Here is a 14406-nt window from a genome sequence, read left to right on the forward strand (position 1 = left end):
GTGGCTGCTATTTTAATTCTGAAATTCAGTGGTTCCTTTGCCAGTCTTGACACATTTTAGGCATGTTCAGAAGCATGACTCATGATACTCTCCAAAGGCCAAGCCACTTCTGCATTCTATTCCACTAGTGTTCTGCTTCCTGATCTACTGGATATTCCAGGACTAAGATGCCAGATTAAGACAACAGGCAATTTGAGAATGTAAGAATTCCAGCCAAGACACTTGGCAAACAAAATCCTGGAGATCATATGAGAGGCCTGAGGGATAAGGGGAAAGCGATTAAAAACATAACTGCCACAGTTTTACTTAATCTAAAAGAGCCTATTGATTAGATAGTTCCATTTTTCCATTAGTGAGCATGACTCAAATGCTTGCAAGTGAATTTGGAATGCTACAAGGCTGGAAGCTCAAAGGGGAAGGAGGGAGCAAGGAAGGGAGAGAAGAAAAGGAGGTAAACAGGCTCACATGTACCCTGAGAATAAATATAATTTATCTTTAGGATTCAGGTGCTAAGGGAGATCATTTGATTTGAGGAAAGTAAATTTTTAATCATCAATCTATTTATCAATAAATATCATCAATCTATTTATTAATTACTATTAATGTGTATACCTTGAGGTTCAAACTCTTGCACTAAATAATTGTGACTTTATTCATTTTTTTCACAAAATACAATGCTTTGCACCTCATTATAGTAGGGTTCATACACAAGAAAATCTCAAGATTTTCATCAGGGGTGATTTACATACAGGGTGTTGATTATATACACATTCTTACATTAATGATATTAAATAAAATTGTCATGACAAAGTTGTCAATCTTGTATAACATGCTGATTATTGCTTAGAACTTGCATATAGTTTAAAATGGCATACATACAAATAAAGTATACAAACATTTTAGAATTTTAAGTGAAATACTAAGACATTCATTATCCCTTCAAATAAAGCACAGCCAGAAACCGAAATTAAGAATACTAAATTGCTGTTTAAATTGCCAATAAATCTGAGTAACACTGATTTATAAATTATGTACTCTTACATTTTATAAATAAGACAAAAGTTCTTCCACCTTATGGATCTAAATAAGGTGCGTCCTCAAATATTATTAAGTATATTTTGAAAGATTTCCAAAGAGAAATTAAGATTAACATCTTTATGACAATTAATTACTTATACATTTATATTTTCAGAAAAAAATTGTATATGTCAATATAGTTATCACATTTACTGCTGTTTTCAGGTAGCTTTTTCAAATAAAATCCATAATGTCTAAAAGTCATTATTATTACAAATTCTTGTAACTACAAAAAAACTCATAACTTATCCTAGTTACAAGTTAGTAAGAGTTTATCTATGCAAAAAATTCCTCAAGTAAAAAGTAGACACAATCATACCAGAAGCAAGCCAACCAAGAAACCAACAAACATATAGCACATAACATTTTATTTACAGCTATATCTTTAGGTTTCATCTATCAAGAAGTAGCAAATAAGCCTAATGCACACTTCATTACAGAAAACATTACATATAGATATAAAGAAAACAAATTATAGCTGATGTTTAACGAGTTTTCAGCTGGAGTTATATGAGATATTTATCTTTCATATTTAGAAATCTTTTTCATTGTGTTGGTCTTTAGTGTCTACAGCAAAACTGTCTGTTGCTTAGGGTGAATCAGTGTAAACATTTTCAGTGCAAACAAACTCATCGTTAGTATCTACCTTGACTTCTTTACTGCTATCCAAAATCCCTTCCAGTGGAGGTATAACTTATAATCAAAGCAAGTAGAGGCTGTCTGAAGTCTGGACTAGAATGAAATAGCACTCAAATCCTTGGGTGTAATACATTGGAAAACACCCTGAGTAATCCTTTTGCTGGTAAGCTTGTTCTTTAAAGAAGCATTGGCATGCCTAAGTTTGCTCCATTACAAAGTGGGACTCAGTGTTCCATAGGCCAACACCTCTCCTTATAACAGTTACGTCAGTTCCTTCCCCCACTTGTGAAGGCCATTTAGATGATCTACACACCGATATTAAATCCCCAGCTGAAACAAGCCATACAGCATTCATTTGCTAAACTACTTTAAAAAAAAAAAAGGTAGATTATAGATGTTTTTCAATAAAGCCCATAACACTATTCGTTTTGCCTCATTTTGCAAACAGGTGTTATAAAATGCTGGGTGATTCCCCATGGCCTCTTAATAAAGTACGGTTTGATCTCTTCTTAAACATATTGCAATGCTCTTTTCAAAGAAAGAGCATGCATGTAAATTTTTAGATTTGCCACAATAGCCTGGGAAGTTTAGGGGATATAGCAGAGACCTCAAAAGTTGGCTTATAATGGTGTGGCAGGAGGACAGAGTGTGGTGGTAATGAAGTCCTTGGAGTGTTAGGAGGAAGAGATGGCTGGAAAGATTCAGAGAAAACCTTTCTATGATGATGGGGGCCTTTAAGAGACAGGCAGCTGTAGTGTCTCCTCAACTTCCAGGTCCTGCTCGCTTCTCCTCTGTTCTCACACACATCACGGACGTTTCCTATCAGAACTCATTTTCAGTAGCTTTAGGATGTTTGCCATCAACCAGCTGTGCTTAAGGCTAAGAAGGTGTGTATGTGCGCCCAGGACTTGTTGACACAGCCTGCTGTGTGGTTGGTACCTATTAGGAGATACTGTCCAACTCTTCTATTGAAATCATATGAGTTTGCTTTTTATGGAATCCATAATACATAGAAATACATAGTTCCCCATGAATAATAATAGATGGTACCAATAATTATGTCTATTTTCAATTTCTTCCAACAGAGTAAGGTACTAAGACCAATTCGAATGTATATTTATATTTTTGGAGTTAAGAGCAACCTATAAACCGAGAATTGCTCAAATTGTTTATTTTAATAGTATATTTTGGAACGTGTTTATTTTCCTTAAAAAAAAACAAAGCAAAACAACACACTTAAATACTACAACATATTCCCCTAGATATCTCCATGAGAAGAAAATATTTCTAAATGCCTGATAACAAATGGCGCGACCACATTAAAGCCAGCCTTTCTCATCAGTGAGAAGCTATAAATGCCCAATGCAGCACAGAGAAAGTGTGCAACTAAAAAACTGATATTCCAGTAAAAATTCGATTTGAGTCAAATAGAGTAGTAAAATTTTAAAAAGAATTTGATTCGATTACCTAAACTAGGTGGTTTTAAAAATTAGACCTTTAAGGCAGTAGTGGGACATTCACAGTATATCAAAGTTACTTTTATCAAAGTTACCCTTTGAAAGATGGTAAACACTTAACTATTCCTTTTCTTAACTTGGGGCTGTCCATAAAATATCAAAGTTAAGCAGTAGAATCAAAATTTCAATTTCAACTTACTACTGGGAACGGAAACAGTTTCAGCAGGAGTTCATTTCTTTGCACTCATATATAACTCCATTTTGAGTTTGAAATAAGATTTTAGACTCAAGACTGCAAACTCTATAAACTCAAGCTACTAATTTTTAAATCCTCTCAAATAGAATATTTAATGCAGAATCTATGATCTTACATGTTATTTCATTGATTTTCATTTATTTTTAGGTTTTGTAAGAATTTTTATTTTCTAGAATACAACACATTCAAATAACATGTTTATAGTTATAGGTTGTCACTAATTTCTTTCTACAAAAATAGAGCTGCTTAAAAATTTATACCAATTTGCTTTTATTTTCTATAAATATTTCAACCAAATTGTTAATACCAGAATACCTAATAGAATCATTTAAATTAATCCATGTAGTCAAAATACTGAATATCTGAAATGCCTAGCAAAAGTTCATCCTTTAGTAAATGAAAAGTTCATTGTTTAATAAATGATATGTTCTCTTATTAACCATTTTTAGCTTGGATAGGTGGATTCAATCACAGAAGTGTGGACTATAGCTCTTGTAAAGATTTGACTTAAAATAGCATGTTGGTTTGTATTTCTTCCATTTCTATGTCTATTTTATAAGGAAATAGATAGAGCCAGCTTTTGTATGTTGAATCTGAATGTTGAATTTGATATCATGAAACCAGCATAAAATAAAGATTGTTGACTAAAGGAATAACAGACTTTAATTCAAAATTTTGATATTCTAAATGTACACAATATTGAGTGAGCAACTATGTAAGATACTGTCAGTGAAAGTAAAAAATAAGTTTTCATCATGAAGCAGGAATTATAAAACTGAAACTGCTTTTTGGAGATTTACTAATATTATAGTTTTATATTGACTTCATTGCCATAGCGGGTTTAAAATCTCTGTTCAGAACTATAGAAATATCAAAAGAGCCAAAAATATTTATTTCAATTTTTATTTCTTTCTAAAGGAATGAATTTCCAAAATAGTTTTATAATATAAAGGTTTTCCTTTTAAAAAAAAAACCTTTTTTTTTCTTGCAGAACAGCAAGAACAAGACAAAATCACTTATTTTCCTATGCCCTGGAAAACCAATAAATACTGAATTTAGTAATAAATTATTGATGCACTATCAGTAGCTTTAAAAAGAAATATGTTTTACATTAAGTCTTTCAAAAAGAAATGTACCTAGTATAACCCAATTGACTTCATTTAATCATTTAGTTATTGACTAAAATTTCAAATCTCTTCTTTAAATGTTCTAAAGCTTATTATGCACTCTCTGCATTGGACAACCAAATCAAATCAAAAGTCTGGACTATATTCAGTCAGCCTCCCTTCTTCATCATAGCAAATGAAAGTGAGCCAAACATCCTCCTTTAAACTAGGGAACTGAATGGATTAAATCTGTTGATTGGGTTGAATGAAGTTCAGGTGCTCACCAGCAGTTGAATTAAATTTCTTTTTTTCTTAGGTAAGCGCAATCATTAAAGTCAAATACTTGAGAAAAGCAATTAAAGGTGATAAGTGACATTTGATTCTATATGTAGGTTCTGAGAACCAAAACAAAAGCAAAACGCACAAAACCAAACCAAAAAAAAAAATTAAAAAAAAAAGGAGGGGGGTGTGGTGGCGAAAGCCACAAGGCATTTATCTTTACATAATAAGACAGTAACGCTGATAATCAGAATACTTATGATTAAACTACTTGCACTCTATACCCCACCTCTACCCAACCTGACATCCTTTTGGAAAGATAGAAATTCAAAGCCCTTAAAATGCTGGCTATGGGTATAAATCGAGTAAAACATGAATACTGACTTTTCTTGGAGTTCTGTCCTCATTCAGGGGCCTATGTTAGGAGCATGATGAATACACAACACATCAGACTTTGGTACTGATGTTGGTTCTGAACCCAGGGAAGAATCTGCAAATAGAAATAATATATTTTTCATAGGAAAAGTACAATGGAGGCAGATAGGGACAGCAGTGTTAAAGCTCTTTTTCTTATTGATTCCCCTTGCTAGTCTAAATAGTCGTCAATCAACTTGTATTTTAAGAAGTAATTCACCTCTTAAAGAGGTTTTTAAGATCTTAAGCCTCATATAAAGTCTTAAGCCTTACTATAAATAAAAAAGCAAAAATTGATAAAATGCTTAAAATAGAATTAAGAAAGTGACATCTGAAAAAATTTTTAAATGCAGCAAGTATTCTTCATGACTGAGCTAATTAAATATTTCCAAAATGAGCAAAGTACATCATTAACAGATGGTTGCATCTGAAATGACAAATGCAACATTTCCAATAACCAAAAAAACAATGAAATTTATAAGTCAAACCCTATATTGATAGTCATACTAAGAACAGGGCGCAGAACAACAAAAAGTTCAAAGCTATTTACAGATTTAAAAGCAGTTCTCATTTCCCCAGCAAATATTCTGACATAAAACCAAATGCATCAAATTAACATTATCTCTTCACAGAGAAAAAAATACCAATGCAGATTAACAAATTTCTGAAAAGATTTTCCACTATATTTATAAATTTTTATTTAAATCTTTAAGATTGTCCATGCTTATAAAGCAGAAGAAAATCAGAAGAGAAATCTTGGAATAAAAACTAAATTTTAGTTATTTCCTAAAAGTTAAAAAATAAAAAGACACTGAAGCCCTGAACAATAATTATAATTAATGAAGAAGCACAAGAACATGCCAAGAACTCATCCTATCAGCAGATATAAATGCCAGGTGCTAATGAAGTTTGCTTATACAATATCCCAATTTCAGTCAAGTTTTCCATTTTGAAGACTATTTGGGGCTCTCTCTTGTCTGGCGAGAGAGATGACTTTGATGCACCCCTTTGAAATTTTGATCATCCACATGACATTCATCACATCCAAAATAACACAAGTACTGATCCAGGAACATTGGACTACAAATCCGAGCCTCACGTAGCCTTCTGTTCCCAGCACAGAATAGATGTAGCTATAGTAAGGCGGTATCACGGCAATCCGCACAATGAAGAACACCACTGTCATGAGTATTCCATTGATGACATTAGCTTTGGAAAACTTTGGGTACTTGAGAGCTTCAAAGAACCACCTGGAAAGGAAAGAGTACCATCACATTTATTATGTGAGGAGGGTTAAATAGTGCCCACCCACCCTAAAATTCACATCTACCCAGAACCTCAGAGAGTGACCTTGCTTGGAAATAGGGTCTTTGCAGACGGAACAAGTTAAGATGAGGTCATACTGAATTGGGGTGCCCCTAAATCCAATGACTGATGCCCTTATAAGAAGGCCATTCGAAGAGAGAGGCAGAGACTGGAGATAGAGTTACAAATTAAGGATCACCAAAGATTGCCAGCCACTGCCAGCTCTCAGGAGAGAGATGCCTGGAACCGGCTCTCTTGCAGAGCCTCCAGAATGAACCAGCCCTGGTGTTACTTTGAATTGGGGCTTCTGGCCTCCTACATTACTGTGATTTGTTACAGCAGCCCTAGGAAACTAATATATGCTGCATCTTTTAGGATTAAACATTTTAATTTTAGTCTTTAAAATTCAGGGAACAGAACCCCAAGATAAGAAGCAAGTCAAGGATGTCCTTTCTTACCACTCCTGTTCATTGGTGGGACTGCAAAATACTGTAGCCCCTTGAGAAGGCAGTTTCTCATGAAGTTAACCATTGCTATCGTAAACCAGCTACCATGCTCCTGGGTATTTTTCCCACTGACTTGAAAACTTATATTCACACAAAAACCAACATTGCAAATGTTTTTACCAGCTTTATTCACAATTGCCCAAAACCAGAAGCAACCAAGATGTTCTTCAATAGGTGAATGGATAAACAAATTGTACATGCATATGATGGAATGCGATTCAAAAGCAATAAAAAGGAACAAACTATCACTTCAGGCAACAACATGGATGAATCTTTAATGCATATTGCTATGTAAAAGAGGCCAGTCTGAAATCCTATACACTGTATGATTCTATTTATATGACATTCTGGAAAAAGCAAAACCATAAAGACAAAAAACCAAACCAGTGGTTATTAGGACTTTGAGGGGAGGAGAGAGTAGGTTGAAAAGATGAAGCAGAGAGGGTTTTTTTGTTAGGGTAATGAAATGTCTGTATAAAATGGTAGTGGTGGACACATCACACTATCTATACGTCAAAGAAAATAGGACTTTACGATATAAACAGTGAACCTGATGTGTGCAAATATTAAAAGATCACATTAGGAGGTTGGGGGATCCCAGAATAAAATATAGACTGTGACAAAAGGATCTAACTATTTAAAAATATATGGCATATTATGGTACATAATATATGTGCTTAGAACTAGGTGCTTTTCCTTGGTCATTTTTAGGATTTAAAATTAAAAGTTCTTTTCCTGCTCTATTCCTGCCTTAACTGAAGTTGAACGGTTCTAGTTAATTTGAAATATGTTAGGGACAAGCATACTTTAAATGATGGTTTCAAGCTCTGAGTTTTGGTACTGGGCACTTAAATTTGGAGTACACTGGCTACGAGGAGCAAAATTTGGGGTTGAAGAGAGGGATGATTTAGGCCATTATAAAATGGGAGAATCAGCATTTTTAAACACTGTAGACATAAAAGAATACTTCCTTCTGCCTGCTGTTTCTGAAAGCTCTTCGGGATGATCTTTTACGAAGACCAATATTTTTTTGTATGTAATTTATCTACCTAGTATCAGTGTCCTAAGACATGTATGTAAACTTCCCAAACTGTTTTGTCTGTGTATTTAGAAAATACACAAGAATCTTTATCAAACCTAAAAAGATAAACTTGTGAGGACTAAAATATATATATATGGCATGCCTTCAATGAAGGCATGGGGGTAAAAGAGTTGTTCACCTAAGTAACTTTGAAAATGAGTGGAAACTGTAGATTTAAAAAAACTGTACATAGACACTATATTCTAGTTGGTAAATTTGTTTTTCATGGGGATCCAGCCTAACAATTCTGAAAACACACACACAAAGAGAGGGAGTCATGCATAGATATATATGTATACACAGGCTACTATATTTCCAAGCTCTGTCAGCTGGGAGAGCCTAGAAACAATGGGGACACTGAGCACCCAGACCTTCTTTTTAATACCATCTTCCAGTAAAAGGAACCAGGGATCCTTGGAGAAATGGCTGATGCTAGGACCAGGACAGGAAATATGTAAGATGAGCCTAAAGCATCTTGTAGTACATGAAAATAAGAAAGTGCTCAAAAAACAAAACCATGATGCTAGAGGTGGGTATTTCATTTATGTCCTTTTTCATGTTGAGCCTCCTAACTGTTTTTACCAAAAAGGGGTGCTGCTCATTCATTAATGTTAGTTGATATTAGTGAGACCACATAGTATTTGTCCTTTTGTTTCTGGCTAGTTTTCCTCAGTATGATGTCCTCAAGGTTTATCCACATTGTTACATGCTTTGTGACTTTATTCTGTCTTACAACTGCATAATATTCCATCCTATGTATATACCACAGCTTGTTTAGCCACTATTCTGTTGATGGACATTTGGGCCGTTTCCATCTCTTGGCAATTGTAAATAATGCTGCAATAAACATTGGTGTGCAAATTTCTATTTGTGTCCTTGCCTTTAGTTCCTCTGAATGCATGCCTAGCAACAGGATTGCTGGATCATATGGCAAATCTATACTTAGCTTCCTGAGGAACTGCCAAACTACCTACCAGAGAAGTTGTACCATTTTACATTCCCACCAACAGTGAATAAGTGTGCCTCTTTCTCCACATTCTCTTCAGCACTTGGTTTTTTGTTTTTTTTTCCTTTACATAATGCCATTTTAGAGGGTGTGAGATGATATCTCACTGTGGTTTTGATTTGCAATTCCCAAATAGCCAGTGAAGTTAAGCGTCTTTTCAGGTGTCTTTTAGCCATTTGTATTTCCTCTTCTGAGAAATATCTGTTCAAGTCTTTAGCACATTTTTAATGTGTTATAATATAACATATATACAAAGCAAAGAAAGAAAAAGCAATAGTTTTCAAAGCAAAGCAGTTTTCAAAGTGTTATGTGTTCAAGGAGCATTACACATAAAACCTACTCTCAAATGCTTAGAAAACTGATAGATGGATAGATGAGAAAGAAACAGAGAGAGAAAGAAAGAGAAGGAAGGAAGGAAAGAGAGAAAGGAAGAAAGAAAAAATGTTGGATATGGGTTTCCTGTGTGTGGGGGGGTATGTTGGAGTTCACTGTATGGGTTATGTATTATTTTTGCAACTGTAGTGTAAGTTTGAAACTATTTCAAAATAAAAGGTTCAAGATAAAAGATAAAAAAAGGGGGGTGGTGGTGTTGGATTTTGCCAAATGTCTTTTCTACATCAATTGAGATGACCAGGGTTTTCTCCCCTCTTCTATAAATGTGGTAGTTATATTAATTGATTTCTTACACTGAACCATCCTTGTATGCCTGGGATAAATCCAAGTTGATAGTAGTATATAATTCTTTCAGTGTGCTGCTGGATTTGGTTGGCTAGTATTTTGCTGAGCGTTTTTGTCCCCAGGTTTTTAAGAGATATAGGTCTGCAATTTTCTTTCTGTGCTATCTTTATCTGCTTTGGTATTAGGGTAACGATGGTGTCATAGAAAGAATTAGAGAATATTCCTTCCTGCTCAACTTTTTTAGAAGAGTTTGAATAGGATTGGTGTTAATTCTTCTTGAAATGTTTGATAAAATTCACTGGTGCATCCATCTAGCCCAGGGCTTTTCTCTGTTGGGAGGTTTTTGGTTTAGGATTGTGAAAGTTTGAAATGTCATGTACCCCAGAAAAGCCATGTTCTTTAATCCACATTCAATATTGCTGGGTGGGATCTTTTTATTGTCTCCATGGAGATATGACCCATCCAATTGTTGGTGGTAACTTTTGATTAGATGGTTTCCATGGAGATGTGTCTCCACCCATTCATGGTGAGGTTGCTTACTGGAGTCCTTTAAGAAGGAACCATTTTGGAAAAAGCATCAGAGCCAACAGAGCCCACATAGCCTGAGATCTCTGGAGATGCAGAATAAAAAATGGGAAGGGCTTCCCCAGGGAAGCCTTATGAAATGGAGAAAGGAAACTAGCAGACATCACCATGTGCCTTCCTAGCTGAGAGAAGTATCCAGAAGCCAGAGAACCCAGCAGATGCCAGCCACATGCCTTCCAAGCTGACAGAGATGTTCTGGACAGTATCAGCCTTTCTTGAGTGAAGGTAACCTCTTATTGGTGCCTTAATTTGGACATTTTCATATCTAAATGTAGGATATTGGTTTTCGGGAGCTGAGTTTTTAGGCATATTTAAGAATTTGTGATTTTTTGGGTGAAATTGCCTAGCAAGGAATTAAAAATGTGGAAGTACAATTGGAGCTTAAGAGAGGACTTTAAGCCTGAAATTTATGTCATTTCTACACAGGGTTCTATTTCCAAAGGTTGCTGGCTCATCATGGCTCTGCTTCTCGTGGTTATGTCATTCTCTGCTTTCTCAGAATCTCCTACTTTCTCCAAAATATTTCCTCTTTAATAGGATTCCAGTAAACTAATCAAGACCCACCTGGAATGGGTGGAGACACATCTCCACCTAATTCAGTTTAACAACCACTCTTGATTGAGTCTCCAGGGAGATAATATAATTAGAATTTCAAACATACAGTTCTGAATAGGGATTAGAAGAAATGGTTGCCTTTAGAAAATGGGATTACGATTAAAATATGACTTTTCTAGGGTATATACATCCTTTCAAACCAGCACAGGTACTGAGTCCACTTCATTGGGAAAGAATAGTTTTTCAACAAATCTTGCTAGAAAAGAAAAACTGGATGTCTATATGCAAAAGAATGAACATGGACCCCTACTTCACACCATATACAAACATCATCTCAAAATGGATCAAGAACTGGAACTATGAAACTCCTAGAAGAAAACATAGGGAAACATATTCAGGACTTTGTGGTAGATAATGGTTTCTTAGACTTTACAGCCAAAGCATAAGCAACAAAACAAAAAGCAGATAAGTGGGACCTCATCAAAATCAAAAACTTTTGTGCCTCAAAGGACTTCATCATGAAAGTAAAAAGACAACCTACACAATAGGAGAAAATAATTGGAAACCATAGCCAATAAGCTTTAGTATCCAAGACATAAAGAAATCCTACAAATTCAACAACAAAAACACAATCCAATTTAAAAATGGACAAAAGAATAGATATTTTTCCAAGAAAGAGATACAAGTGACCCCAAAAAGCACCTGAAAAGATGCTCAACATCATTAACTGTTAGGGAAATGCAAATCAAAACCACAATGAAATGCCATTTCACATGCACTAGAACAGCTGCTATTAAAAAAATGGAAAACAACAAGTGTTGGAGAAGATGTGGAAAAATAGGAACATTCATTCACCATTGATAGGAATATAAAATGGTACAGCCTCTATGGAAGACTGTTGGCAGTTCCTCAGAAAGTTAAGGATAGAATTACCATACAATGCGACAATCCCACTTCTAGGTATATATACCCAACGAACTGGAATCAGAGACTTGAACAGATATATGCAAACCAATGTTCATAGTGACATTATTTCCAATTGCCAAAAGATAGAAACAGCCCAAGTGCCCATCAACCGATGAATAAACATATGTGGTATATACACACAATGGAATATTATTCAACCATAAAAAGGAATGAAGTTCTAATACATGTGACAACATGGATGAACCTTGAAGACATCAAGGTATACAATGAAAAATGATATGAGACGTAATTTCATGAGTGAAAGAAGACAGATTCAAAAGAACAAATACTGCATGATCTCACTGATGAGAAATAGGAGTGGGCAAATTTATAGAATCAGAACCTAGAATATAGTTTACCAATGGCCAGGATGGGGGTAGGGAATGGGGAATTAATGCTTAAATTGTACATAATTTTTATTTGGGACAATGGAAATGTTTTGGTAATGGATAGTGGTGATGGTAGCACAACAATGTAAATGTAATTAATAGCACTGAATTATATATTTGAATGTGGTTAAAAGGGGAAATTTTAGGTTATATGTATGGTACTATAATAAAAATTTTTTTAAAAATAGGGCTTTACAACACAAACAAAGAACCCTAATGTGCACCATGGACTACAGCCAATAGTACAATTATAATAATATTCTTTCATCAATTGTAATAAAGGTACTACACTTATACATGGTGTTAGTAACAGTGGGAACGGGGGCATATGGGAACTCTGTATTTTCTGCATGTTTTTCTTTAAACCTACAACTTCTCTAATTAAAAAAAAAAAAAAACTCAAACAAAGTGATGGGGCTATGTCTAAAGGACACAGGAGCCAAAAGAAAAAGCTTCCAAAGGCCAAAGCTGGAACATGATGAGCAATATAATACATAATACATAATACAGTATTGGATTATAACCTGAAGTATAAAATAAGCATCCATGAGTCCATACTGATATAAAGAAATGATTAAATACATAATAAATGTGAGAGAATAGACAAATTTCCCATATAGAAGAACTCTAAAAATTTATGTGTATAGGGTGCACAGGTGGTTCAGTGGTAGAATGCTCGCCTTTCATGTGGGAGACCCGGGTTCAATTCCCAGACCATGCGTCTAAAAAACAAAAAAAGGTGTCCAGAATTTATGTGTATATTGCATCCCTAAGGAGGCCCACTCCTCAAATGTGGGCTGCCCATAGTGACTTTCTTCCAAAGGGTAGAGGATGGAAGGGGAAAGAGGAACTTATAGTGGAGGAACCTTACAATCACTGCCTGAGCCAGGGGATCAAGGTCAACATCCACAGTGAAAAGTCATGCTGATGACATGCAGTCCCGATATGATGTGATGAGAAGCGTGCTTTACCTCTGTGGTCTTTCTCCCCAAACTTCATAACCTCAGACTAATCATGAGAAAAAATATCAGACAAACTCAAATTGAGGGGCACTGTAGAAAATATCTCGCCAGTACTTCTCAAGATTGGCAAGGTCATTAAAAAAACAAGGAAAGGCTGAGAAACCGTCACAGTCAAGAGGCACATAAGGAGACATGACTATTAAATTTCATGTGGTATACTGGATGGGATTTGGAACAGAAAAAGAACAATTCGGTAAAAACAAAGGAAATCTGAAGAAAGTATGCACTTTAGTTAATAATAGCATGTCAATATTGATTCATTAAATGTAAGATGTACTACACTAAAGTAAGGACACTTTTCTGTAAATCTAAAAATATTCTAAAATAAAAAGCTTTTAATTCAGTGGACATTTTCTCCATGCTACTTTTTCCTCAGAAAAAGGATATTACTTAATCTCACTGGTTTTAGAGATTAAATTGTAAATGTAGCAAGACTAATATATCCATGTATCTTCATGTTCAATTTGACTGTGAATTAGTCTTGATAAGTTGGGAACTGTTCAACTTAATAAACTAAAAATCAACAGTTAAAAAGAAGAAGATCAAAATTTTATTGAGACCAAAAATAAAAATAGTACTAATTGTAGAGTAAGATTATTACAATTTACAAACAACAAATTTATGTAGATATTGTACCCTCAAGGAGTGAAATACAGGGTGAAAAAAGAAGGGCTAAATTATTCAAGGGAATTAAAAGAAGACTACTTAGGCAACACAAATTAATATAATATCCCAAAAAAGGAAAGAACATCACTGAAACAGTGAAATCAACAATCTTTGGGCCAAACAAGATCTCCTCTCCTTCATCTTTCTTTAGTCTAAAGATTTCCCCTTTTCTACATCAGCCACTCACATGGTGTTCTTGGCATTACTCAGAAATGCTTTACTTCAAATGACCCATTCTTCTCTAATCACAGCACTTAGCCTTCCATATTTTACTTTACCCCAATACAGCTAAACCTCTTCAACCTCCAAACTCTCAGCCTCCACTATCAGCCTCCATACTTTCACTTCCTACCTACCTGAACGCAAAGTTAACTTCAGAATATACACCAGCACCCTCATTCTTTTGCCACTTCATCTAT

General features: G+C 34.8%; 2 protein-coding genes across 5 annotated transcripts in view; both read right to left on the minus strand.

Annotated features, from left to right (window-relative positions):
- Positions 1-5288, minus strand: part of RWDD3 (RWD domain containing 3) — an 85823-nt gene extending 80535 nt beyond the window's left edge. Inside the window, exon 1 of the mRNA XM_077120178.1 lies at positions 5199-5288. The gene's annotated coding sequence lies outside the window, so the exon portion shown is untranslated. The remainder of the gene's footprint in view (positions 1-5198) is intronic.
- Positions 627-14406, minus strand: part of TLCD4 (TLC domain containing 4) — a 119331-nt gene continuing 105551 nt past the window's right edge. For all 4 annotated transcript variants that reach the window (XM_077120182.1, XM_077120180.1, XM_077120183.1 and 1 more), the window contains exon 7: positions 627-6478. In XM_077120182.1, the coding sequence (XP_076976297.1) occupies positions 6160-6478 (319 nt within the window). In that variant the 3' untranslated portion in view covers positions 627-6159. The remainder of the gene's footprint in view (positions 6479-14406) is intronic.

The sequence above is a fragment of the Tamandua tetradactyla genome, chromosome 11 (assembly GCF_023851605.1).
Source record: "Tamandua tetradactyla isolate mTamTet1 chromosome 11, mTamTet1.pri, whole genome shotgun sequence".
Lineage (NCBI taxonomy): Eukaryota > Metazoa > Chordata > Mammalia > Pilosa > Myrmecophagidae > Tamandua > Tamandua tetradactyla.